Source organism: Orbicella franksi, chromosome 5, assembly GCF_964199315.1.
Source record: "Orbicella franksi chromosome 5, jaOrbFran1.1, whole genome shotgun sequence".
NCBI classification, from domain to species: domain Eukaryota; kingdom Metazoa; phylum Cnidaria; class Anthozoa; order Scleractinia; family Merulinidae; genus Orbicella; species Orbicella franksi.
This window is the reverse complement of record NC_138149.1, coordinates 33,130,043-33,157,730: the sequence shown is the minus strand read 5'-3', so window position 1 is coordinate 33,157,730 and position 27,688 is coordinate 33,130,043. Positions and strand designations below refer to the sequence as shown.

The 27,688-nt window shown below is 39.2% G+C and overlaps 4 protein-coding genes and 1 pseudogene across 4 annotated transcripts; 1 reads left to right on the top strand and 4 right to left on the bottom strand.

Moving 5' to 3' along the window:
- Positions 1 to 1,731: 1,731 nt before the first annotated feature.
- LOC145488362 (large ribosomal subunit protein uL14) lies at positions 1,732 to 5,198 on the top strand. Its single transcript, XM_081467210.1, has 5 exons — positions 1,732 to 1,830; positions 2,431 to 2,643; positions 3,345 to 3,416; positions 4,543 to 4,584; positions 4,990 to 5,198. Exons 1-5 carry the CDS (start codon positions 1,818 to 1,820, stop codon positions 5,070 to 5,072), a joined length of 423 nt encoding a protein of 140 aa, XP_081323336.1. The 5' UTR covers positions 1,732 to 1,817; the 3' UTR covers positions 5,073 to 5,198.
- A 6,098-nt stretch (positions 5,199 to 11,296) lies between these two features.
- Positions 11,297 to 13,667, bottom strand: LOC145486994 (RYamide receptor-like). Its single transcript, XM_081465701.1, has one exon. It carries the CDS (start codon positions 12,714 to 12,716, stop codon positions 11,733 to 11,735), a length of 984 nt encoding a protein of 327 aa, XP_081321827.1. The 5' UTR covers positions 12,717 to 13,667; the 3' UTR covers positions 11,297 to 11,732.
- A 3,323-nt stretch (positions 13,668 to 16,990) lies between these two features.
- On the bottom strand, positions 16,991 to 18,420 carry LOC145488505 (QRFP-like peptide receptor; annotated as a pseudogene).
- Positions 18,421 to 21,691: 3,271 nt separating this feature from the next.
- On the bottom strand, positions 21,692 to 23,088 carry LOC145486991 (RYamide receptor-like). The gene is made up of 2 exons (XM_081465697.1): positions 21,783 to 23,088; positions 21,692 to 21,746 (listed from the first exon to the last, which is right to left on the bottom strand). Exon 1 carries the CDS (start codon positions 23,086 to 23,088, stop codon positions 22,075 to 22,077), a length of 1,014 nt encoding a protein of 337 aa, XP_081321823.1. The 3' UTR covers positions 21,692 to 21,746; positions 21,783 to 22,074.
- A 3,087-nt stretch (positions 23,089 to 26,175) lies between these two features.
- On the bottom strand, positions 26,176 to 27,385 carry LOC145487233 (QRFP-like peptide receptor). The gene has a single exon (XM_081465957.1). The coding sequence runs from the start codon at positions 27,383 to 27,385 to the stop codon at positions 26,372 to 26,374; it is 1,014 nt and encodes a 337-aa protein (XP_081322083.1). The 3' UTR covers positions 26,176 to 26,371.
- Between the last annotated feature and the right edge of the window lie 303 nt (positions 27,386 to 27,688).

The following is a 27,688-nucleotide window of genomic DNA, read 5'->3' as shown; positions in this document are numbered from 1 at the left end:
GAAACCAATGAACACGTAAGCCACCCGCTTTGCCCCCGTTTACAGGCACTCATTGCAGGCTTGATGACTTTTGCTCAAAATACTTTGAAACCTTTTTTGGGGTGGGGGTATGTAATGAACAACAGCATGATAAATAATGGCGAAAGACCGAAAAGTCCTGAAATGTTGATATTTGCATGACTAGCGTGACATCGACAACTGCGTCACGCAATACGTAACTAGACGTGATGTTCTGCAGCGTCTCAGAAAATAAGACAACATTATGATCCCAAGGATAATGATGTCAACATTTTAGGCCAAACAGATCGACACAGGCAGTCTCACGTGTCCAAACAAACATTTTAGCTTCAGAAAAGGTAGGTTAGGTATTGTAAGTTCAGAAGCATACCCGGGATCGACACAATACAAATACAATAACTTAGATTTCCGAAACATTGGCGCTTGCCACATATCCTCCTCAATCGCATCAATCTTGCAATGATAGAATCGCGTGACTTAGGACGGTTGATAATATGGCTGGAAGCGATGCATTCTGGGATATATGGTTTATCCTCCTTTGTCTTTACTATAACTATGAAAGATCCGCAAACATCGTTAAACTGAGCGAGTAATTTAAATATTAAGTATTTGGTACAGTAAGAAAATAACCTAACACGTGCGCGACCGTAAGAAACTTAATTAAAAAGGAGAACAAAAAATGTATACCACATTATAATATCACTCTGCATTAAACATGCCTGCAAACAGAGAGCGATAAACCTACTACGCATGCGTATGAGAAATTAACAAAATTAAAAGGTTTTTTTTTTACCAAAAGTGCTACGAGAAAGCCAACTTTGTTTGATAATCGGTGCCTTTTATCATTGTTTCGGAACAAAATCTTGTGATTTCGCGGAAAAATCAGAATCTGCTAACCACAAGTGTGAGGAATTTATTAGCGATCAATATATAAAGTTAAGAAGTCGCATCAGGTAACCGGAAGCGTAGGGTGCTATTACGAATATCTCCATGGCATCGCCTTCGTGGCTGATCTGGTGATATCCGTAACAGCTCTGGTTCGGTACCCTTCTAGGACGCCAATGCCAACCCAGCTTTCCATATCTAGTCACTCCCGATGCCTCGCGCACGGTCGAGAGACACTTTCATAAACCTCCACTGGAGTGTTTCGGTATAAACGTATCCTCGTTTCACTCACCAAAATCTGTAGGATACTGACTTAGTCAGTGACTCGCTTCCAGTGGCACTGCAAGTAGCAGTGTGCCATTCTTTTGACTTTTTGAGCTAAGAAATAAAGTTAGCATGTGTTTTTCTTCACCAGGTGTCTTTTGCTCTGTCTCTGGTCTCGGTTATTTTATTTGCTCAATTTTATCTTTCGTATTATTTATATATTTCCAATACGATTTAGACGACAGTTTAAAATGTTCTTGATCGATGGCAGGATTGTTCTCCTGAATCTAATCGCTGTCAATACCTCAAGCTATCCAGCCTCATAAAATTACAAATTTTAGCCGAAGTTACCTCTTCTCGCCCTGCCGGCGCGCCGTGAGAGATCGGGAGACGGTGTACTGAAAGTCGAATTGGCCACCACTAAAAGGGAAAATCTACCACATTAGCTTCTTATGGAGCGACAACAAATTCAGCACAATGGTTAATGTGGAAACACTTAACTCCCTTCTCCTCTAAAATTTCTCCTGTAATATTTATCGCTTTTGCAATCGTAGATGAAAAACATTCCCTACCCGACAGTAAAACACTCAGAGGACTGGGACCTACTTGGCGCCTGCGCGTTTCTTGCTATTCCTCTTTTTCTATCCAACATGTCGAAGAGAGGTAAGAACTGTGAATATTGCGTACCGTGATCGGGTTGCATCGGCTGTTTAATACCCGTCCTAACCGTAGTTCTCGTTCATGTACAAAGTTCAATAAATATAATTTGTGTTTATCCTATTATTTTGTAGTAAATCGTTGATTTCCATTGGAAATTTACTCGACAAAAATCAATGTGTTTCTGAGGAGATGTTCGATAATCTATCCATGCACACATATTCTTGTTTCAGTTTGTACTTAGTTTCGACAATATTTTGCGAAGCCCAAGGGTTGCTCGGAGTCTCCATTCATCTCGAAAATGATTTTCGATTTTTCTGCTCTTCGCAAATTAGTAGCTTATACCTTCTGAAGCTGTTTTGGGTACTGAAACGTTTGCGGTCTGCAGTAGGATTGCAAGATTTTTAAAAGCTTTGTTTTATTATATCGAAATCGGAGACTGTGTTTTAGACCCGCCGATCGGAGACTCGGCATATCGAAACAAGATTTATTATCATTTTGTACGTCGAAAAGGCAATGTGTAGACTACATAAAGTAAGAAACGCTACAATAATTAAGTCATTGCAAATGGATTCAGAGACTAGTTTCATGTTTGCCTTATTCTAGGACGTGGAGGTTCTTCTGGAGGGAAGTTTCGTATCTCGCTGGGTCTGCCGGTAGGTGCAGTAATAAACTGTGCCGACAACACAGGAGGCAAGAACCTGTATATTATTGCAGTAAAGGGAATCAAGGGTCGTCTTAACAGACTGCCTGCTGCAGGATCAGGAGACATGGTGTTGGCAACAGTCAAAAAAGGAAAGCCAGAACTTAGGAAAAAAGGTAAGAATTTAACCCTCTTACACTTAAATTGCAAGAATGTATTGTAGAATCAGGGTGTGTGCAAAACGTAATGGACAGCCAGGGAGCATATCCAAAAATTCTGTACAGTAGACCTTTCCCACATTCCTCTTTAGTACATTTGAACAATAGCACCAGAGCGAGGTTGAGGTGGACATTTTCATACATTTGCAGTATTTTTGTCCATCCTGACTTTGACTTGGCACCATTCTTTGTTGGAATGGGGGAAAAGTCTATTACACATTATAGAAGTCAAGATATTTTTTGAAGGGGTAACTGGAAGACAGCCTTAAGTGTCCTCTGATAAGTTTTTAGATTCTCCATATTGGTTGCTTGTAAAGCAAATGGATAATTTTGACATGCATTCATGAGTCACTTAGGACTTTTTTCCATGCACTCCTTTAACTGTATTTTTTTAAAAAGTTGAGTTGCGTTTACTTTTTTTAATTTTTGCATTTTGAAACACAGAACTGAAATTTAAAAATGAGACAACAAATTTGTGAAGGACATTCTAGCAGCCAATTAACTTAGTTATCGGTGCATCGTCAAGGAGACAGATTTTGGAATTATCATGTTCTAGGTGATTTTTTTTCTCAGTCTGCACATAGAATTAACATTTCACTTTTTTGAGCACTTTTTATCTTTTTTCATGTAAAATTGTTTAAACATATCTTATTTCCTAGTGATGCCTGCAGTGGTTATCAGACAACGGAAGGCGTTTAGAAGGAAGAATGGACTGTTCATTTACTTTGAGGGTAAGTTAAGGACTTCTTTGATTTGTAGCTCAATTTTATGCTTGCTTGGATTAATCATTGTACACTATACCCCAACAGTTTGTTTTGTAATTATTAATAGCGCCTTTTTGCTCTAAACTTGAGTTCAAAATCAGGTGTGTGAGTGATAGAATTAACAGTAAGTGATAAGTAATTACCAGTTGAATTTGGCAAAAAGGAGAAATAGAAAGAAAGGGGGCTTGTTTGGGAACATTTATTGCTGGAAAAGAGAATCACTCATCAATATGTTTGCCCTTCTAGTATTTCCATACTTAGTCGCTTATCTAGAAGGTAAGGCAGTAAACAACATTAAACAAATTTCAAGGATTAATTTCCTCACATTTATCAATAGTAATTTGATTGGATCCAATCAGCTTTACTGAAGTGTAGCCTGGAGTGTTTGTGGATAATGACCATAACTCAAACTGTTACGCTTTCAATTTTAAAATTATTGTTGTTTCACTTGCTCCTATTTTATTTCTTCATTTAACATTATTTTACCTGAAAGTGATATCTCTACTAAGTGTTGTACTGTTGTGTTATAACCAACCTTTTTGGGGGTTTTTACAGACTGTAGGGAGCAGATATTTCACAATTTGTACGGTATTTTTCACAAACCTTCTGGGGTAGGGGCAAATGAGGGCACTGAGTTAAATGTCTCTGTGTATTATCTTTTTATGTCATCAGATAGAGGATAGATCATTAACTTGTAGCTGCTTTGTTTTCCTTGTATTTTAGGATCTTTGAAAAACATTTTGTCTGATTCCACCGTGCAGACATTATTTTTCATGCACCAGTCAATCCTTAGACTACATATGTACAAGTAGTCCCTCTTTTGGTTAGTCCATCATTTGTGATGCAAAAGAAAAGGGCAAGAAGCTGGATGCTCCTTTCAGGCACTTCTTGCCCCCAGGATTTTGCACAAAATTTTTCCCTCAAGGTTTATTTACAGTTATGCTTGACAGACTAAGTGAAAGAGGAACTACTCGTAGTCTTGTCAAACCTGGATACTGCAGTCTAATATGATCTCATATTTTGCATGCGTGGTCAAATAAAGCCATGGTCAAAATCAGCAATAGCTAAACTTACATGGATCCTTTTCTTACAGACAATGCAGGGGTCATAGTGAACAATAAGGGAGAAATGAAAGGTAACTGCTAACGTTTTACAACTGACAGCAGTTCAAATACAAAATTGTAAAGATAATGTATTTTTTGGGTGGGGAAATGTTTGAGGAAATGCAATTCACAGAAAAGCTGTCAGAGATGAAAATATTGTAGTTTAAGTTTAATTGTTGAGAGTTGAAAATATGATGTGCATCAGAGTATTTTGACGAACTTTGAGGTACATTATGTATTTGGAGATGTGGTCAAACACTGTCTCGCATGTTTGATATGACTTATCAATCACAACCAAGACTAATGAGAAAATTGAAAGAGAGTTAATCATGCAAATCTATGCTAATTAAGACACTGTCACAGCTGAGATTTACTTTAAACTTGGTGGATTGTTTATGAGTTTAAGAAGTATTAATCTTGTATTATGTTTCATGCAGGCTCTGCTATCACTGGTCCTGTAGCAAAAGAGTGCGCAGATCTGTGGCCGAGGATCGCCTCCAATGCTGGCAGCATTCAATGAAATGTACAGAACATGTGTTAACAATAAACTTCTCTGACTTATCAAAACTGTTTCCTGTTAATGTGAGACTCGTAACCATACGATTTGCTAGTTGCAAGAGTTGTATTAAATTTATTTTTTTATATATACTTTGCTTCACTTGTATGAGTAGAAATCTCAGTTGTCGACCGCCTGGTACTTGTTGCTTTAATTGCAATAATAGTTGTAAAGATAACATATCTCTTTCATTAAATCTCTCTTCGCAGTATCAGCACAGGACATAGTGTTTTAATTAGCCTCTTGTAGGTATTCAGTTAGTTGAAAAGCAGCACGAAAAATGATGAGAGGAAAATAGGTAAGGGGTGCGGCACGGGGATACCTGGGCATTCAGCCCCCAAGTTGATAACCAAGTAACTATCATTATCAAGGACAGAAGAGGGGTGGTTGAAGTGAGATGTTTTGAATTTGTGGGCACATGTTTGCAAGAGTGATTCAACTGGAAGCGTGTGTTTGGTCAGTTTGGAGCCAAGCGTGTGTGTCACCATGTTGTATTGCTTAAGTGGGCTTTTAAAGCATACAGTCTCCTCGACTATCAGTCTTTCCTAATGTAAAGATCACCATGTTGTATTGCTTAAGTGGGCTTTTAAAGCATACAGTCTCCTCAACTATCAGTCTTTCCTAATGTAAAGATCACCATGTTGTATTGCTTAAGTGGGCTTTTAAAGCATACAGTCTCCTCAAATATCAAACTTTTCTCATGTAAAGATCACCATGTTGTATTGCTTAACCCTTTGAATACCAACTACGCATATATGCGTAATTAATGGTCGTGCTCTTTGTACCACTTGTGACGTCATCGATTTAAACGTCATCAGATATTCTTGATAAGCTGATAGTAGTGCTAGGCTAGCCCTTTCCGCACAATGGTCAGGTTTAGATATCGACGACATTCCGACGTCGCAAATCGAAAAACAAGGTTATCAGTTTTGGTGCAAGAACGGCGGTAAAATGGTCCACTACGCCTATGATTGATCAAGGTCCATTTCTACGCTTCGCCCGTAATTAACATCCAACTTTTCACTGCAGCCAGAAAGAACATACAATGCAAAAGGTAGCCAGTGTAAAAGGGCAGAGAAAAACAGAAAGGAAAGGGCCAACAAACGAAATTGAGAACGGTTAATGGCAAAAAAAAAAAAAAAAAAATTTTGGCTTATGCGCATGCCCGTAATTGAAGTTCTGCTCAATTTTGTACCTAATCCTCGAAAAAGCTATCCTTTTAGGAAAAAAAAGCTTTTTTAGCACAACTTAGGCTTATTTAGCGTCATGGCAGCTAAAAAACCTGACTAAACGGTTAAAAACGGTATTTTTTGGCAAAAGTTTGGTATTCAAAGGGTTAAGTGGGCTTTTACAGCATACAGTCTTCTCAACTATCAAACTTTTCTAATGTAAACAGATCACCATGTTGTATTGCTTAAGTAGGCTTTTACAGCATACAGTCTTCTCAACTATCAAACTTTTCTAATGTAAGAATCACCATGTTGTATTGCTTAACTGGGCTTTCTAAAATTCGAAACTGCCTCTGAATCCTACCTACAGAATTTTTTAAACTTTGCAAAAAGTTTTTTCTTAAACATGCTTATCGCATTTCGATAAAACATTGGTTTCACCGAGCCGTTTTTGTGTTTTTAAGTGTTTTTAAGAATACTGGATATGGTAACCTTTTGTGCCATGAAGATGACCGCAACTTGTTGACTAATGACCGTGTGATACCAACATTGTAACATCGCTTGATAAGTTGCAGAAGTATTGACCTGTCAAAGTGTAACTGCTGGAAAGTATTGAAAATTATTATCAGGTGCACCTTAGGTAGCTTACTACAGTTTTGATGGAGTACAGAAGCACAACTTTCAAGTCTTGAAAAACGTTCCACGTTGTTTTTCCTTTCTCTTTCTCTCTTTCCTTTCTCTTTTTCTTACCATTATGTGAAATGTAAACAATTTAAAACTAAATAAATGGCCAAAATGACAGACTGAGTGCCTAAGGAGAGACTGGGCACTAGTGGGTTTAATGACGTTTTTCTCAAAATCTGTCCGTATGACCCCACCTTAAAATTTCAGGAATTAGAAATTGGCTGTGATTGAACATCCACGAAAAGTAATATAGAAATCTGTAAGACAAATTCTTCGCAAACTAAGAAAATGTGAAATTTTGCCTATTTCGAAACTAGCTCAAAATCTGATTCAGATTTTTTTAAAATTTTGGCTTTAAACGCGATTCACCCCTACATATCAACTGTGAAAATTTCCTCATGGGTTGTACGATAGGTTTTCGAGCAGTCTTGAATCAAAAACTAGCTTTTACAACCTTGGACGAGAATTGGACTTCGCACGCCTTTTATTTAAGCGCACGCCCATGTCGCGTGCCAAAGGGCAAGAGTAAATTAGAACTCTGATCGATTGTTTATCGACATTTTTTGTCATAATTTTATTGGTCCAAACGTGGCTTCTTTATACAAAGCTCTATAAATTTGGTGAAAAACTTCTTTGAATAACGCGCGAATGAATAACCACACCAAAATCTTGGCGAGGTTGGTTATATATCAATCATCTATCATATCTCAGCATCTTGTTAGTGATTTCCGGCAGGGGGAAGTTGTTTCATTTATTTATTATCGGTTTATTCCCATCAGCCTATGATTCATAGACTAGTTATTCCTTACAACTGCTCTCATTTTCCTATTTATCCTTTCCTCTACGCACAAAAGCAGCCTCATAGTTAAAATTAATGTGTGCCATTCATCCCTGTGTCCGAGAAACCTTCCTTAGCAACAAATTCATGACCAATTGGTCATGAATTTGTTGCTAAGGAAGGTTTTTAACCTTCATATTTTGAAACCACACCACCTGAGAATAAGCTCTTTGCACGGGTTTGTTACATTAAGGAGTCCTGAAAAAGTTTCAAATGATGGCCATATTTGACCAGTCACGTGACCAAAATAGAAAAATCTCTAAAACTTAAAAGGGATCTAATTCCGAAACTTTAAATCAGTGTCAATAGATTAAGGACGTCCACGTGCTTAATACTAGTATGGGTTTTAAGAAACTCGTATTATCACAAAAGTTGTGAGGTTATAAACACTGGTATTAACAGACTTTCTACAGTAGCGTTCCTTTTTTACGTGTAAACAGCAATTCCATGCGTACGTATAAAGTAAGTTAAGTTTGTGCGGTTTGGAACTGACACTAGTTGCGCATGCAACTAGTGTCAGTTGCTGACAGTTAGTGACAGCTAGTGTCAGTTACTGACACTAGTTGCGCATTTCAAAGCAACCTTTCCCTGGTGTAAAATTCATCATTTAGCACTGCGGAATGCTCCAAAATAGCCTTCATCTTAATATCGCCCTCTGCAATCCCTCAGTAACTGCTCTAACTCTGTAGTTAAGAAGGATCCGCATTCGGAAATGACAACCTCATTCCCAGGCTCTCTCCTTTGCTTCCCTTAAGGCAGAGGAGGGAGAGCCTGAGAACGAGGTTGAGGAAATGGGAGGTTGTCACTTAATAGAATATAGGGGTGCGTGGGAATTAGCACGAGGCTCAATAGAAACGTCAATTTCTCCACTTACCAGCATGCCTTCAAAAGGCAACATCACGTGAAGACAATAAGCAACGTGTGTTTGAACGTTCTTATCAGTGATCACCTTCTATTTCGGACTCTAGCTTATCTGTCATAGGCTTTTCCAAAGCAAAGCCAGCTTTTAAAATAGGGGAAAGGACGAAAGAAAACTCTCGTCGGGATGAAAAGGTGGCTGCGCCACTTAACAGAGGTGGACAAGTAAGCGACACTCCATTAATGGCGGAACGGAGCCCCATACCCTAGAAAATCTGGTAATCCAGCGATCTAAAAATTGTGATTTTCATGTGACTGTCCGTACGAACGCCCGTGGCCACTTGCACTGCGCGTAGGTCAGCTCAGCCCCATACTCAGAGAGTAGCACCATTGCCATAGGTACATCTTTGATATTAGACATCCATGTTATGGTTTATTGACAGCTGTCAAAATAAGGTATCCACTGACCCAGTATCACGTGACCCTATCGCGGGCTCTGGTGTAGAGCTTATCAAGGTCGCATATTTCTTTAAAGTTGACGGCTGCCCAGGTATTGGTTTTCGATTGAATCGCAAGCTCCAGCTAAGTTATTACTCTAGGGAAGAAGGACAGGGTACGAGCAAAAAGACAAAATTTCGGCGAGAATGAACCCCTGGTGCGTTGTTGACTTTTGTTCCAAGGTATTCCTTGCACAATCGTCTCTTGGAATATTGCGTATGCTATTTTCTTCATTCTTGGGAAAATTGGGTACGCTTATTGGGTATAGTTTGTTAAGGTAACTAGAAAGGGTGGCAAAACCACACGCTCGACAATTAACATGCTCACAATTGATCGTTTTTTGACTTTCTCTCCCTTTTCCTTTATGGTTAGCTTATTGTTATCAGAAGCTTCGCTTTTAGGCTTGGCTAAATCTATATATTATTCCACTAAAGGCCAAACTGTAATGCAAGGACCACTTGTACAAACAGCAGCGGAATGAAGCCGGATCTTGGTTTACATCAGGATCAGCAGTTTAATAAAATAACGTATTAAAACCAATTGAAAGGCTGACCGGACGGCTGAAAAGGGTATAAATTTAATGCCCAATATTTCGGTTAGACAGGACTATTCTCTTCAGGGGCTACACTGAAGCTAAGTAGATATGGATAAAACGGTTACAAAATTTTAAATGGTACTTAAGGAAATATGTGACATGATCAGTTGAGAAAAATAGAGAAAAATGAAACGTGTACTACAGCGGATACATAAAAAACAAAATAGTATAGGTTAAATTTCGTCACGCCTGTTTAACCCAGAAGGTTCAAGGGTCTTGCCCTTGGACATCAGAAATACTACTCTTGCCTTGCGAATAGCGTCCTTATTTGAGTTGATGAGTTTGAGAGGAACGAGTTCTATGTTGTCCATACAATGGGCAGGAAGGGTAAAGTGATCTAAAACGGCGGTGGTTTGATCAAGGTGTCTTTGTACGATGGCTTTTTCGATTGCCCGTCTGTGCTCACCAAATCTGTCGCTGAGACTGCGCTGAGATGTCGTTCAGTCTCGCCTATGCATTGAACGTTGCATTTGTTGCACTATATCATACAAACGAGATTAGAGGAAGAGTAGGTGATGTGATGTCACGGTATACGTCTTTGTTCGTTGGTAGAGAAAAAAGTGTAAGACGTGGTTCCCTCAGTAATGAAAGGACACGTTTTTCACCTATCTCTGTGACAACGGAAAGCTCCCGGAACCGGGGGGGAGGGGGAGGGGGCTGGGGTTGTCTGCGGTGTTTGGCCCTGATCAGTAAGTCACGTAGGTTTTTGCAACGGCGGTATGATATACGAGGAAAAGAAGAAAATGCTGCTAGGCATCGCTGTGAAGAACGAACAATGTTAAGGCTGCTGGAAATGACTTGACGTATATTCGGTAGGGCTGGATTAAATGTTACTGCAAATGGAATTCTGTGGGACTCTTTTTTGATGGATGTTTCGAGTGCTCTACTGGGAGGAATCTGACGTACTTTTTCTATTTCGTCTTTAACGAAGCCGAAGATCATATCCTCTCTCAATAAGGTGAGTTCTCATCTGTTGAACAAATTCTTCTCAGTCGTAAGGCCATGTTGAAGGGACATACCAAAGGCCAGCCTGACCTGATTTATCGGAGACGAAGGAAAGTGCGAGCTCAGGCCATCTGATAAATTTCTAGAGCATGGTTAACCAAGGAATTGAAACTTCCTCAGCTGGTGGAAGCTTTCGGACAGTGCACGTCAGTGACTAAACATGCAAGTGATTGATAGAAGCTTCCTGTTCAGACTTTCCATTCAGATATTGCGCTTATAAATGAACAGCTGATGAACATATTACATTGATAATCTATAGTACAGAGGTACGTGTCTTAGATGGAAATTTTCTCAGTTGGCCAAAGATTCAGGACACTGCACGTGATGACACCCTGCAAGTGTTTTTCCCATTCCAACAATCCACTTAGATCGTGCCATTGAATAATAATGTTTCGAAGCTTTATTGACTCCGCTAACGGTAAAGACTAACTGACGAACGATTCGAAATACATAATTCAATTATGTCAGCGGACGTTCTACCTCATATGGTAGGTACGTCATGTTATATATGCGTTAGAAAGTCCGCTGACACAAGCATGTAACTATGATAGGATTATGATAATTATGGAGATCTACATATCGTAAAAAAATTAGTATTCTACAACTTTGAAAAGATATGCTACCCTGTCTTGAGAATTAGGTGCAGACCTGGGTTGTTTGCTACTCCTATGCAGCTTATAAATATTGTACAGTACTAGCCATTCATAGAGAACGGTGGCAACACGAGTGAAAGAGCGACGAGGGCGTTTCATTTGTTTCAATGAAATTGAGATGAATTATGAAAAACGGGACTACAAAGTAACCCTAAGCTCAATGTCTAAAGAAATAAAGGAAGTGTTTTAAACCGTTCTTCTAAGGTTCTTTAGAATGCGTTGAACTGAAATGTTGAGCAATTTTAAATTAACATTTTTAAACGCTTCCGGTCGACTGACCCTTTCAACTTCACAGAAATTAAATATCATCAGTTTCTGCGCTGCTCAAATATCATTCATCGATCCAAGGAGAGTCTTAAGTCCTTCACGATAATTTCTACCGAAAATGAAACAGATGCAAGGATTTGTTGCACAATATGCGTCACCCATAAAAAAGGCAACGATCATAAAGTATCGGTAGCCACAAGAGCTTATCACGATGTCCGATCCAAAGTAGAGTAGTAGCAGGCCGATAGCGGCGGGCACCAGCGATACTGCAAACCCTAACACAATAGCAAGAGCCAACTTTAACACATTTCGTTCCCTTTGCTGGCGTTGTTGTCCAGCGTTGGCCGATTGCTCGCCTGGAATCTTTTGGGATTTGAGCTTTATATAGATGCTAATGTAAAGTGTGGCTATCAACACCAACGGGATGAAAACGAATACAGCAGTGATGGCCACGAAGTAATTCTCCTGGAATGAGGACTCTCCAAAGGCTTCTTTCCAATGCAGTGCACACGACAACCCTTCTGGAGATTCCAAAAGCTGCATGGCGACGGGATATGGGAACTGGGAAGCGAACGCGACGATCCAAGTGGCGAGAATTAAGAATGGGCACAGCTTTGAACTGATGAGTGGGGAACGGAGGGGATATACCACAGCTCCAAATCGATCCACTGCTATCAGAACCAGGCTCTGAATAGACACAATGTAGGATACATCTGATAACGAGTAAACAAGCTTACACAAGGCCTGGCCAAGAGGACCACCGATCAGCCAGGAGTCTATGTAGAGCTTTTGTATCTGATGAGGGATTAAGAAAATCGGATATGTCATATCGGACATGGCCATGTTTACGATTAAGAAGTTGATGGGTTTTCTCATGGTTTTCTTCTTGTAGACAATTATTCCGATGACGGTGTTCCCAGCCAGCGAGACAAGAAAAATCAGGCAGTAAGCGACGGTTTTTCCGATTGTTTCTGCTGTAGGATTGCTGGGGCAGCTCGATGGCTGTGTTCCATTCATGGTTGTGTTCAAGTTTTCTGGCATGGTCGTTCAGTTTCTTTTTTCACTCTTATGCGCACATCTTTTCATGGTGGTCTTCACTTGGTAACGTCACTCTATTTATGTTCCACCTCTAAGGCAGTGTAATTGCTGTTTTGATGTCCTCTTTAGCGTGAAAGTAATTAGCGTAAAATAAAATTTTCACAACAAGTTAAATGATGATAGGCAGATCTGTGTTTTGGCTTTCCACCGTCTACCTGCAACAATAATTAGGGTTTCCTAATTTGTATGCAGCCTAACAAAAAATACCTGGCCTATCAGCTAGCGCCAGAAATTGTTTTTCATTTCATATCTTAACATCAGGACGTAAACTGTCAGCAGACAGTGTTCGAAAATGTCACTGCTGCGCCAGATGAATTGAAGTAGCGACAGGTGGCTGGGTTGATTTATAGCTCGGCTTGAAACATGGCAAAGAGTCGTTAACTTTTCTTGTTCTTGTTATTTGTTGGTCGTGCATCACAAGACGAGTCAGTGAGAACACAGAATGTTCAACGCCACAATCCGAGCTCAGTTAAGAATTCATCAGTTTTGATGCCGTAATGTTGCCTGTCACATTTTAAATTAAGAAAATGTCTAAATCATGTCTAATACAGTGACAGCGTAAACTGCCTGTCAACGGCTGCCGCGCAAATGAGTTATGAGTTTAGTTTCCATAGTCATGAAGGTTTCTCGAGATTCCAATTCAGTCGTTCATCAAAAAGACTCCTAGAGTATAAACCATGTTGTACATAGCATATGCTGTCTTGAGGATTATATTTTAGATACTGAATTTTGTTATAGATATGAGAATGATTGCTTAAATGATGTTTAAACCTGTACAGCTAATGAATAATAACGAAAGCAATGGCGATAAACAAAAGAAAATTCTCGGTAGGGGAAATTGTTTAATTTGCCCTTTTCCAATCCTTGATTTATCGGACGGGACTGGATGGGGAGGGGGGGAATGAATACTTCCTAGTGATAGTCTAATGGGGATGCAGTGCCACTGGATGGCGTCCAGGTTTTCACAACTGCCTTGACTATATTGGGATTACCTTTTCAGTAGACTTATTAAAGTGGGATTGCACATTTTCGGGATTTTTGGGGTAAGAAAATTCTGGCCATTCGATTGCCCCCAAGTATCCCCCAAACCCTGCTTCCCTTCGTCACCGAAATTTTATCCTATAATTCCTGGACTAGTTATTCAACAAAACAATAAAACATTCAAACACACGTTTATATTATCGTCTTCACTTGACTCCAGTGGTGCCTTACCATGTTTGTATTTGAATAAGCAGACGTCTTTACTAAACCTCATCCTTCTAGTTTGCCTCTGGCAGAGTCGAACACTCGGATTAACTCACATATTAATTATTAGACTGTTTTAGTGCGTGATCCTACAGAGAGACATGGGTCAGAAGATTGAGAGGAAATTTATAAATAAGAAAATGATAGCAGTGATAGGGAGTAAATAGTCTAAAAACGATAGGGTTTAAAAGGATAGGAAAAGAACAAATTGTACAACCACTCCCGATGTTTATCGCCATTGCTTCCTATTACTCACACGCTGTCCAGGTGCAAACATTATTTAAACAAGCACTCCCATGTTTCATAAATAAAATTCAGTTTCTAAAATAAAATCTTCAAGGCGTTCAATTTAAAAAATCATATGATATGTACAAATGGTTTATATACTACGAGTCTCTAGTTTGCTAAAAAACTGATTTGGATTCTCGAGAAAACGTCATGACTCTGCAAAGCAAACTCATAACACATTTGCGCGGCAACCGTTGAAAGGTGGATTACGCTGTCATTATATTGAACATTAAAATTTTAAATTAACACTCTGAAAAAAGGCAGTCGCTGCTAGGACATCAGGATAATTTTATTGACCTTGAATGACGTTAGAATTGTAACGTTAAACATCCTATGTTCTCCCTGCCTCGTCTTAATGGAAAATTTGATTCAGACAAATGAATAACAGGAAGAAGAATGACTGTTTATCATGCTTCAAGCCGAACTGAAAAACAACCCACCCAGTAGTAGCTACTTTATCTGGCGCAGCAGTGACATTTCAGAACACTGTCTGCTGACAGTTTGGTTGATGTTAAGATATGAAAAGAAAAGCAATTTGTGTTACAAGCTGATAGGTCTCTTAAATACACTGTAGATGGTCAGAAGAGTGGAAAAAAAACTTCCGCTTAACTTTGTCAGACGTTTCCTATTCGTTAATTACTTTCTTCCGAATGACGAGATCAATCCAAACAATTATCCCGCCTTCAGTAGAATATAAACAGAGTGACGTTACTTAAGTTAACAAACCAGAAGAAGACTTATTTAATTTGTGAGCACAAGAGCAGAAAAAGAAACTTAACGACTATGTCTGAAAACCTGAATACAACCACGAATGGAACACAGCCATCGAGCTGCCCCAGCAATCCTACAGCAGAAAAACTCGGGCACACCGTCGCTTACAGCCTGATTTTTCTTGTTTCGCTGGCTGGGAACACCGTCATCGGAATAATTGTCTACAAGACGAAAACCACGAGAAAAACCATTACCTTTTTAATCGTAAACATGGCCATGTCCGATCTGCTGTTTGCGATTTTCTTGATTCCTGTGCTGGTACAACTGCTCTATATCGACTCCTGGCAGAGCGGTGCTGAACCTTTCTTTGGGCAAGGAGTTTAAATTTACTTTGTAGCTATTCTGTAAACTCAGTTTCGAGCTTTCTTTCTTAAATTCATCAGAAATGTTCGGCCGTCCCGTAAACCGTGTATATTCTATATTTTAATACCGATATTTATTTGATTCCATGTAGGCTTGACAATTAATTAACACAGTAGGGTTTCTCACCATTCTTTTGACAATTCCTTCGGGCCATCATTTGTAGTTATTCCTTAATCTCTTTTGTAATTTGCAATAAAGGGTGTGAAAAGGTAAATACAGTGGTGAATAGTCAAGTCCGATTTCCTGTCCAGAGCCATCCTATGTAAGTTGCTTTTCTCTTTTTTAATCGTCCCTGTTCTCTTTTTTCAACACTTTTTTGTTCACAACAATCTGCCATATTAAACAACCCAAGTCTGAATGTAATTCTCAAGACAATTACAAGGCATATGCAATCGTTTATATACTAGCAGTTCAGAGCAGAGACTAATTTGTACATTCGAGAAAAGCTTTGGGTTTTCCCCTCCGCTGAGCTCATTATATATTTGTGTGCCAACTGTTTCTGAAGCAGTTCTGCTGGTAATTGTTTTTGTTTTGTTAGCAGGGCTCTAGAACAAATTACCCTTTCTATTCGGAGGTTTTACTTCATTAGTTTTTTTTTTAGTTTTTTTTTTCCAAAGTTAGAGAATACAATTCCATGTTAGGATCTAAATGGTTTGTTGACTGAATGGTAAGCCTGAACAGGAGGCTTCTATCAATCAGTTACATGTTGTAGTCAGTGACGTGTAGTAGCTCGCAGTGTCTGAAAGCCGTTTGTCATCTGCGGAATTCGAAGTTTCCATCTGAGACGGGTACATCCGTACTTCATGTGATTGTCATGCAGTGTGATAGTCACCGTTAATTTACAAGTGGAAATTTTGAAATCACATTTGATATTCAGTCTACTGAATAAGTGCTATCCGTCTGCCTGTGCAAACAATCCCGCGAAATAACTTACTGCAAATAAAATTTCCGTTTTGAGAAATAAAAGCCTGCTGACCTCGTGGCGGGCAAACGTTTCTTGCACTTTGAAGCAGTTCTACTATGAAGAATCAATATTACCACTCTTCATGAAGTGAAATGCCTAATCACTGGTGAACAAGATGTGGCAGTCATCTTCTTGGCAATATAGGTTGCCATAGCAATAGTACAATAGGTTTAAAACATTCTTAATTCATCAGACTTAAGCGCTTAACTGCCTAAAAACGGCTTGGTCACCCGCACGTTTTATCATGGAACTGTAAATAGCAGAGTTGAAAATATAAAAAGCTTGCTGCACCTATGCAGCTTATATAAAAACAGATAAAAGGAACTGAAAAGAATTACACTTGAAATTGATTGTCGACAAAGAAAGGTTTAGAACCGTTCTGCCAAACGTCTTTAAGCTATAGCGTACATAGGGTACGAAATACAGTGCAATTTTAAATAAACATTTTTTGTTTCAGGTCGACTGACCCTCTCTATTGTACAGAACTGAGTAACATCAGTTCCTGCACTGCTCTAGCCTGCGAGCAGGCTCACTTGTTATTTTTGGGTAGCGTATCGCGGGCCGGGCAAGGGCGGCGGAGCCGCAACCGCGAGCCGGTGAAGCCGGCGAGAAGAATGGGGGCTCCACCGCCCTTGCTCGCGATACGCTACCTAAACAACAAGTGAGCCTGCTCGCAGGCTAGCACTGCTCAAAAAATCGTTTATCTAAAGAGAGTTTTAAGTCCTTCACGATAATTTCTACTGAAAATAAAACAGATGCAAGGATTTATGGCGCAATTTGCGCGAGTCATAAAACGGGTAACAGTGATAAAATATAGGAAGCCACAAGACCATATGTCCGATGCAAATGAGACAAGTAACAAGTAGAGAGCGAAGGGCAGCATGCATACTGCAAGCCCTAACACAATAGCAATAGACAGCTTCAACGCACTCCGCTCCCTTTGCTGGCGTTGTTGTCCAGCGTTGACCGAGTGCTCTCAGTCAATCTTCTGTGATTTGAGCTTTATATAGATGATGATATAAAGTATGGCTATCAAAACAAAGGGGGCAAGATATAAGAGTACAATAATTGACGCAGAGTAACTCTTAAAGGACGAGGACGCACCAAAGGCTTCATTCCAATGCCGCGAGCACACCGACCCTCCTGGGTATTCAGCGAGTTTGAAGCCGACGAGTTCTGGGGATTGGATAGCCATCGCGACGATCCAAGTGGCGAGAATGAAGAACGGGCACAGCTTTGAACTGATGAGTGGGGAACGGAGGGGATATACCACAGCTCCAAATCGATCCACTGCTATCAGTACCAGGCTCTGAATAGACACGGCACCGGATAAATCTATTAAGAAGGCAACCAGCTTACATGAGGCTTGGCTAAGGGGACCACCGATCAGCCAGGAGTCTATATAGAGCAGTTTTACCAGCACAGGAAACAACAAAATAGCAAACAGCATATCAGACATGTCCATGTTTACGATTAAAAAGTTGATGGGTTTTCTCATGGTTTTCGTCTTGTAGACAATTATTGCGATGACGGTGTTCCCAGCCAGCGAAACAAGAAAAATCAGGCTGTAAGCAAAGGTGTTTTCCCATTTTTTCTGCTGTAGGATTGCTAGGACAGCTCGATGGCTGTGTTCCATTCATGGTTGTATTCACGATTTCCGACATTGTTGTTCAGTTTCTTTTTCCGCTCTTACGCTCATAGCCTGCGAACGCAGACTTATTTCCGGCTGTCGTTTGTCTCCGCCGAAAATAACGTCTGCAAACCCGAGCCAGGAAACGATTTCTGTGACGTAATGACTTTTGTTTCTCCTTGGCCAATCAGATTCTATGATAGAATGAAACTCGAGTGCTCCTCGCAGCGAATACCTCGCGCAGTAGTTCTGGGGCTGCTTGAGCTAAACTGTAATTGGCTTAAAATTCCTACGTCACAGAAATCGTTTCCTGGCTCGGCTTCGCAGACGTTATTTTCGGCGGAGACAAGCGACAGCCGGAAATACGTCTGCGTTCGCAGGCTATTACGCTCAGAAATGAATTTTTTCTGGTTTTTTAACTTAGTAACGTCACTCTATTTATGGTCTACCGAAGGCGGAAACATTACTGATCATTACTTGTCCTGATGTTGTATTCGCGAAAGAAATATGAACGCTTAGGAAATTTTCCCGTCATGTTTGACGACAGGCCTTTCGTCTTCCATTTGAAACAATTTTCGTGAGTAGTTCAACAAAAGTAAGTGACCAATCAGCTTGCACCACAGATTGCTTTTGATTTCAAGTATATATTGTTCTTAATTTTAAATGTCACTGCTGTGTCAGATGAAATAGTGACAGCTGGCTGGGTTGTTTTTCAGCTCAGCTTGAAGCATGTTAGTGAATCAAATTTTTTTTATCAAGGTTAACAGGATGTTCTGTCAATCATCTTTGATGAATGTAATTGATTTCACTTCCCTTTTATTACATTGAATGTAATTGATTTTGTTTTAAGTATGCTGAAGCCTTTATTGACTTTGTATTATTATTAGTGAGGTCCATATTACAAGCTATGCCTTGGTTGGACTCTGCTCATTTTTGTTAAAACCAGTTATTATTCTGTTTAGTGTTTCTGTTTTTTTTTTAAGATGATTGGATTCATAGCATATGATTTCTTTCACCGACTTTCTTGTGGATTAGATTATCATTTTTGGCAGAGAGCGCGAGAGAGTTTTACAGTCACTGTTTGCACCTGTGCAGTTAATAGATAATAGAAAGCATTGGCGATAACATAAGAAAACTCCCGAAAGGAGAAGCTATGTTTATTTTGCTAAATTAAGCGCCACCCCTATTACGTGCCCGTTCGGCAAATTCCCTAAGATGTTCTCTGTAAAATACTGTAAATAGGCGTGGAGTGACCCTTCTACTGAGCACTCTAAATCCACCGTAGGAAAAAAGATGGCGGCTGTACATTTTACCACAATGCCTTGCGAACCTAACACAGCCTATAAGGCACTAAGAAAGCCAAATGTTTATAATATTTGTCCCTGTATAAAGGACATTGAGTAATCTGGGTTTGAAGATTTTATAACCTTTCTGTACGTTTTTATAAACGTTTTTAAAGTTGTCGTGCTCTAAGAACTGTGGGTAAATGTACCAGGCGCCATCTTTTTTTCTACGGAGGATTGAAGTCAAAGTAAAAGGGATTATGTCATAAAAACCGAATCGAATGGCTGCATGTTTTTTTTATAAAAACCTTGAACTTTTTAATCTGTCATTGTTTGTCATCTGGAGAGTTATATTTTAGGATACTAAGGCGTCCCAAATAGAAAGTTTTTCATGAAGATTTCAGCGGAGTGACATTTGCAAAGGTGCAGTTTCCCAAGTGTGAGGTCAAGATGGCTGGATAATGGCCAAGTTCTATTTTTTCGTGTTTTTGGACCGAGACGGAGTCAAGAACCATGAACACGCAAACAAACAAACAAAACAAAGAACGAGGCCAATACCCAGCCATCTTGACCGAACAAGCTTGGTCAATAAAGGATTTGTTGCATGGCTTCCGTTTATCCGGTGGGAGAATTTTTTCTTGCAGGACAGCATGTAATCCCGAGCGGGCAAGATAGCGCCATCTCGCCCGCTTAGGGAGCCAATCACAACGTAGGATTTGGTTCATCCTGTCCGTTCACGGAGCTAGCCGTATAATAGAAAGACTTATTAAACTAAATTGTACAAACTAGAGAAGACACAGGGACTCGTGATTCGTTCTACAGAGCATAGTGTTATCAAACAAAAACTATGACTAGCAAGACTGCTTCAGAAACAGTCGGAACACAAATATAAAGTAAGCTCTGCAGGGGTCAAAACCAGGAGGCTTTCTCCCAAAAGGAGACTGCTAGTATATAAAACATTGCATATGCATTGTAAGGCTAATTAACTTCAAAATTAGGTTCAGACTTGGGTTGCAGAATGCGACAGTTTGTTGCAAAATAAATAAAAACTGTTGCACTTGGGCAAGTTGTATAAAAATACTCTCGAGTCAAACATGGAGAACAGCGGCGATAAAAAAGGGAGAGGGAGAGGACGTTTACATGTAATTCGTTTACTGAAACTGAGAGGAAAGTTATAAAAAACGAAGATTAGCTAGAAACTCGACTGTGAAAAGGGAATCAGGCTGTATTTTATTGACCTCAATTTCACGCATTATTACTTCCAGAAAATTACAAAATAGTTTAGGAAATGACTACAAATGAAAGAAAAAGAACCTTTCGTGAAGTTCATCTAGCGTCCATTGAATTAAATAAATAGCAGTAATGAAACGAATATTATTTACACACTTTATAGGATGACTGAACATTTCTCACGAAATTTAGGAAAATAACAAAAGTGTTTACGAAGTAACTACAAATGATAGCAAAGCAATTGTCAAAAGAACGATTAGAAACCGTTCTTTGAAGTTTATCAAGCGTACATTGAATCAAATAAATAACAGAATTGACGAATAAATATTATTTATTTATTATTTTATTTAAGATTTAGGACGACAAATAACATCTTATTAATATAAGAAAATTACAAAAATGGAGTTTTCAGAATAACTAAATGATTGTAAACTCAGTGTTCAACGATTCTGTTTAACTTTGAGTGACTAGACCACCAACATTATCAATCCAATAGAAAGTTGAAACTCTCAAATGAGGTACGTTTTACCAAGATCTGAGTTACCATGGCAACGTTATGACGTCATACCCCACTTTACATGAGACCGAATAAGTTATCATCAAGGGATAATTTTGGAAATAGACGTCATGATCTGAGAACTAACTTGCAAACTATGTCCACAAGACTTGACTAAATGGTATTTTGGTCTTAAATGAATCTTATAACATCTAATTAACTCGAGTGAAAATCTCTGAAAAATCACGTTATTTGACTTTCAGAAACATTGGTTGGAATATCGTCTGGTGTGGAGTGCTATTTTGCCTTTTTCAAATATTGCCCTACAATTATTAAATTGGGCGGGAATTAAAAAAAAAAACATTCCGTGAATTCTTTTTAGACTTGGCCCTCAATGGGATTAACAAAATTCAATGTAATCCCAAAGTTTCAAATTAGTTGAAACATTTTAAGACCGCTAATTTTCAGCCTCAACTCAGGAAAATGTTGGGCTGATTTTCACTCATGTTGTTTGTTGTCCTCGTTATAATTTTCTTTTGTCTCGAACCACTATCTATACTATACTAGTACTCAATACATTTTTAATCCTATTTCGAAAATGTTCTGTAACTGTTTAATGCAATTGAATATGGCAAAAGGAAATTCTTGGTATACTTTGATAGCCAGCTCTATAAGCTTTAATTTGATATGGCGCTTTAGGTATCTACAGTTTCAACCGGACGCGCTACATCGCTTGGACAGTGAGACACCTTCTTCTCACACGAGGGAACTAGTTCTTACGACTAGTCCCTGAAACAAGTCGCAGGAAAAAGTCCCATCGTGTGAACTGGCCATATTTTCTTCAAAATCTAGTCGCAGGGACCAAGCTTTGGTCCCTGCGACTAGTCCCACGAATTCAAACCAGTTTAAATTTTTGGGCCAAGTCTCTTCGAATTGTTCCCCAAAACTGCGCTTTGTGTGAACTGTTCGCGGGATAAGTCCCTGGGATCAGTCCCTTCGTGTAAAATCTTCAGTGGACTCAGTTGCAGGGACTAGTTGTAGGGATTAGTCCCCTCGTGTGTGCCGACCTTAAAGGAACAACGTAATCTTAAGAGATTATTAAGTCCTTCCCGATAATTTCTACTAAAAATAAAACAGATGCAAGGATTTATGGCACAATTTGCGCGAGCCATGAAAAAGGCAACAATAATAAAGTATTGGGAGCCACAAGACCATATATCCGACGTAAAGAAGAAGAGAAACCAGAAGATAATGAGAGGCAGCCAGCATACTGCAAACCCTAACACGATAGCAAAGGCCATCTTTAACACATTTCGCTTCCTTTGCAGGCGTTGTTGTCCAAAGTTGGCCAACTCCTCGCCTGGAATCTTCTGTGATTTGACCTTTAAATAGATGATGATGTAAAGTATGGCTATCAACATCAAAGGGATGATAAAAAATATAACCAAAATTAACACGTAATAATTCTCAATGGACCAGGACTCTCCAAAGGCTTCATTCCAATGCCGCGAACACACCAACCCTCCTGGGTATTCAACAAGTTTGAGGGCGACGAGCTCAGGGGATTGGATAGCCATCGCGACGATCCAAGTGGCGAGAATGAAGAACGGGCACAACTTTGAACTGATGAGTGGGGAACGGAGGGGATATACCACAGCTCCAAATCGATCCACTGCTATCAGAACCAGGCTCTGAATAGACACAATAAGGGAGACATCAGATAAAAAGATTACCAGCTTACACAAGGCCTGGCCAAGAGGACCACCGATCAGCCAGGAGTCTATGTAGAGCAGTTGAATTTCCCGAGGAATCAAGAAAATTGGAAACAGCAGATCAGACATAGCCATGTTTACAATGAAAAAGTTGATTGGTTTTCTCATGGTTTTCGTCTTGTAAACAATTATTCCGACGACAGTGTTCCCAGCCAGCGAAACAAGAAAAATCAGGCAGTAAGCAAAGGTCATTCCAATTTTTCCTGCTGCGTGATTCCAGTAGCAGCCCGATGGCTGTGTTCCATTCATCACTATGTTCAAATTTTCCGACATAGTCGTCCAGTTTCTTTTTTCGCTCTTACGCTCACCAATAACGTTTCTGGTGTGTTCACTTCAGCAATAATGTCACTTTGTTTATGTTCTACCGAAAACATTTACTTAACGATTTGGCAATTTTCGCGACAGCAGATCCACGGCCTATTTGCGATAATAATTACGACTTTGTCATTTGCGCTTACCTCATCAAAAATAAGTGACCTATCAGTTTGTGCCATGTCACTGCTGCGCCAGATTGACAACTTTTGTTTTCACTTTATTCTGTAGTCTGTGATAAACAGTCGCCCATCAAATTTTCCATCAAGATGAGTCATGGAGAACACACAGGATTTTCAACACTCGAGCTCAGTTCAATCATCCTGATTTCCTAGCAGATTTCCTGATTTCCTGCTTGTCGGAGTTTAAAGTCAGAAATTTTAATATCCAGTATAATGACAGCGTAAACCACCTAATCAACGGCTGCCACGAAAACGAATTTACTCTGCAGAGACATGAAGTTTTTTTCGAGTATCCAGCTCAGTCTTTTAATTAAAATAATTCAAGAGACTCCTGGTATACAAACCGTGCATTGCAGATGATCGACGTTTTCAATGGCTAATATCTTGAGGATCAGATTCAATTTCGGTTTTATCACATGAGAGTCAGTTTCTTTAAAAAGTGTTTGCACCTGTCTACAAAAAGAGAAGAATCTGGGTGGAGACGGGAGAGGAAAGGGCGTGTAGTCTGATTGTCTCAAAAAAGGAGAAACCAGAAAGTTTAAATATTGATGTCAAATAAAGAACTGCTCAATTGCTTTCTTACTTATACTTCTTCAAGTGTGATCAACTTTTTCTGTTTCTCATGAGAATGAAAAACTCCGCTTAATTTGCAAACAGCCGGTTAAAAAACATAATCATTATTTTATAATTCCTTTATTTTAGAGAAGTTAGAACAAGGTATCATTTGAATTGCTTTTTTTTTCTGTAAGCAGTTGTTAAAGCCGTTAAAGACTGCGAACACCAGGTCAAACTGGAACCCTCTACGTTCTATGGCTTTTGTGTTCTATTTGTCTATTTTCTGTTCTTCTCTGTTTTTCAGGTTCGCTAGGTAACATGAAAGGTGTTTTATATCTTTCCTCGCTTAGCTTTTTCTTTGTAAGAGTAACTTTTCTTTTTCGCTCAATAATATCCCAGTTTGAGTTTAATGTTGTATTTAAAGCTGGTGTCTGCAGCATGGAAAATGTTTGAGTATCCCAGACAGACGCCTCCTGTTCATATCTGGCTCTGACACAGTCATCAAACAGTGAGTTAGGTAGGCTTCAGTTTATAGATATTTTACTTTTTTGAGAAAACTAAGCCAACAAAAAACCTCACCGCCTTTGACGGTAACATCTAATAAAACACTAACATACCGGAGAGTAGTTACCTAAAACTCAATATTGCAGAGTATAAAATTTCAATTCATCTGTTTTCCCAATTAAGTTACTGTGACCCGAATTTTTAGCGTAAAACATTATTTATTTTACTGCTCTAGCTTTTTTCCTAAACGTTCTCTGCCTGCCTTTTCACTAGATTAAAAATAATAAACTACTGAATTTATTTGCTTTATGATTTTGTTTCATTTTAACTCTAACATAGCTAATTCAACGAGAACTTTGATCAATTTAATTAGCAATTTCGTGCTCCTTTTAGGGAAAATTTCTCCTCATTTGTTTTGTTAACGCCAACCCTGTAAACTCTTGTCGTTTTAAGTAATATCCCACTCTCCTTTAAATTAACAGCGTTATTCAAGAGGCCGCAAAATTTTATTGATAATACAGTCTTGCACCTGATTAGAGTTTGCCTCCGTAGCTGGTGGGATTTTGCATGCATGTGCTTTGTTTTGTCGGCGGAACCTCAAAAGAAATAACACCTCTTGGGTCCGAGGAAGCCCCCTTTAAAAACATGATTTTACCACGAAGACTAAATAATTGAAACACCAAAATTCTGTCTGTATAATTTTATGACAATTCAGACAGTTTAACCGCTATGGATGGAATATTATTTTTAAATAATGTTTGAAATAAAGTTTGAAATCAGCTCCGGCGCTTCGTGTCCACACCTCTTCAACGAACTAAAACGGGTTGATCAGAACGTAGTCCCACATAATATATGTAAAAAGGCCTGTGAGTATGTATTTTTTTTTGTGGTCATTGATGCACTCAAATTACTGTTAACAAACCCAACAAAAATTGTCATTATTTCTTTCACAAATTCACGTAAACAAGGTTTTTTCGATTGCATGTCCCTTGTAAATACTTGTAGACTGATTGCCTTGACATGGAATAGTATCAGTTTCCAACTCTGGAAAAATCTACTAAAGCAAAACCTCCGAGTAGAAAGAGAAATTTTAATATGGAAAGACAAAAAGTGACTCGTAATTTGCATCTTAGAGGCCTGCCAACAAAACAAAAACAATAACCAGCGGGACTGTTTCAGAAATACTTGACACACAAACATATGATGAGCTCATCCCAAGGCAAATCCAGGATGTTTCCTCAAATATGCAGGTTTATCATCGCAGGAAAGGGACTAGTAATGTAGTATGTAAGCGATTACATGTGGCTGTAAGGCTGATTGTCTTGAGAATTAGTTTCAGACTTGGCTTGTTGAACATGCACGGTTTGTTGTAAGATAAATAAAGTTTGTTGTACCAATGCAGCTTATCCAAATAATGTCCAGTCGAAGAAAGAGAACAGTGGCGATAAAAAACAGGAGAGAAAGAGAGGTTTACATAGAATGGCTGTGGAAAAAAATCGGACTTCACTAATCAATACTGTAGTGATGTTTTCACGCACTTTATTTCTCCCTAATAAAGAAATTTGTAGACGAGATAGCTTCAAATATCTACAAATGAAGACATACATAAACAACCGTTCTATGAAGTTTATCAAGCGTCCATATATTAAATAGCAGCGTTGAAATAAATATTGTTTACACCGTTTACAAGACAGCGAACAAATTTGTCATGAATTTAAACCGAAAAATTACACTTGAAATGGAGTTTACAGAATAGCTAAGGGATGCTTTAAAACCGTTCTTTAAGATATAGTGTACATTGAATGAAATACAAAGCAGTTTTAAGTTAAATTAACGTTTTTAAACGTTTCAGGTCGACTGAAGAATGACTAAGGGTTAACCGAGTATCATCAATTCCTGCGCTGCTTAAAAATCTTTTTTCTAAAGATAGTCTTATTTCTAAAGAGAGTCTTATTATGCTAGTAGCATAATATGCCACTTTTAGGAGGACAATCCGCGAAGGCCTAGTTACAGGGGCTAGTGCCCTCGTATGTTCCGACCTTAAAGGAACACCGTAATCTTAAGAGAGTCTTAAGTCCTTCACGATAATTTCTACTGAAAATAAAACAGATGCAAGGATTTATGGCACAACTTGCTTGAGCCATTAAAATGGCAACATATGTTAAGTATTGAAAGCCACAAGACCATCTGTCCGATGCAAAGAAGATGAAAAACCCTCTGATACCGGAGGGCAGCCAGGATACTGCAAACCCTAACACAATAGCAATGGCCATCTTTAACACATTTTGCTCCCTTTGCTGACGTTGTTGTTCAGCATTGGCCGAGTGCTCACCTGGATTCTTTTGTGACTTGAGCTTTGTATAGATGATAATGTAAAGTATGGCTATCACAACAAAGGGGATAAAGAACAAGGCTACAATAACTGGCCCGAAGTAATTCTCCATGGATGAGGACTTTCCAAAGGCTTCTTTCCACCGCAAGAGACAAACCAGTCCTTCTGGATATTCAACAAGTTTGTAGGCGAAGAGATATGGGGAGGCAGCAGCCATCGCGACGATCCAAGTGGCGATGATGAAGAACGGACACAGCTTTGAACTGATGAGTGGGGAACGGAGGGGATATACCACAACTCCAAATCGATCCACTGCTATCAGAACCAGGCTCTGAATAGACACAGCAGTGGAGATATATGGTAAGTAGTAAGTCAGCTTGCATAAGGCCTGGCCAAGAGGATCACCGATCAGCCAGGAGTCTATATAGAGCGTTTGCATGCTGGAAGGGAAGCCAAAAATGGGAAAAAGTAAATCGGACATGGCCATGTTAACGATTAGAAAGTTGATGGGTCTTCTCATGGTTTTCGTCTTGTGGACAATCATTCCGATGACGGTGTTCCCAGCCAGCGAAACAAGAAAAAGCAGGCAGTAAGCGACGGTTTTTCCTATTTTTTCTGCTGTAGGATTGCTGGAGCAGCTCGATGGCAGTGTTCCATTCATCGTTGTGTTCAAGTTTTCCGACATTGCCGTTCAGTTTCTTCCGCTCTTTCGTTTTCTTCTGGTTTGTTATCTTAGTGTTATCACTCTATTTAAGTGCTGCCGTACTCGGGATAATTGCTTGACTTGATGTTGTCATTCTCGCGAAAATAAATACCGTGTGGCACAAAATTTTTTGCGAATCGACAATTTTTTGTGTTTAGCGGGAACTAAGTTTTGCGATTGTAGAAGAGTAGATTTTCTTGCTGGTTATTTAAGTTTTGCGATTTTTGGGAAGTCGCGTTTCTACATTTATTGAGTCCACAGAAATTTTATTCCGCAGAAACTATG

What these genes read in the sequence shown, in the direction of transcription:
- LOC145488362 (XM_081467210.1), top strand. An exon ending in GCCAGAACTTAGGAAAAAAG is followed by an intron (nt 2,644 to 3,344) that starts GTAAGAATTTAA and finishes CTTATTTCCTAG; the next exon opens with TGATGCCTGCAGTGGTTATC. An exon ending in CAATAAGGGAGAAATGAAAG is followed by an intron (nt 4,585 to 4,989) that starts GTAACTGCTAAC and finishes TGTTTCATGCAG; the next exon opens with GCTCTGCTATCACTGGTCCT.
- LOC145486994 (XM_081465701.1), bottom strand. Translation starts at nt 12,716, where the DNA reads ATGCCAGAAAACTTGAACACAACCATGAATGGAACACAGCCATCGAGC.
- LOC145486991 (XM_081465697.1), bottom strand. Translation starts at nt 23,088, where the DNA reads ATGTCGGAAAATTTGAACATAGTGATGAATGGAACACAGCCATCGGGC.
- LOC145487233 (XM_081465957.1), bottom strand. Translation starts at nt 27,385, where the DNA reads ATGTCGGAAAACTTGAACACAACGATGAATGGAACACTGCCATCGAGC.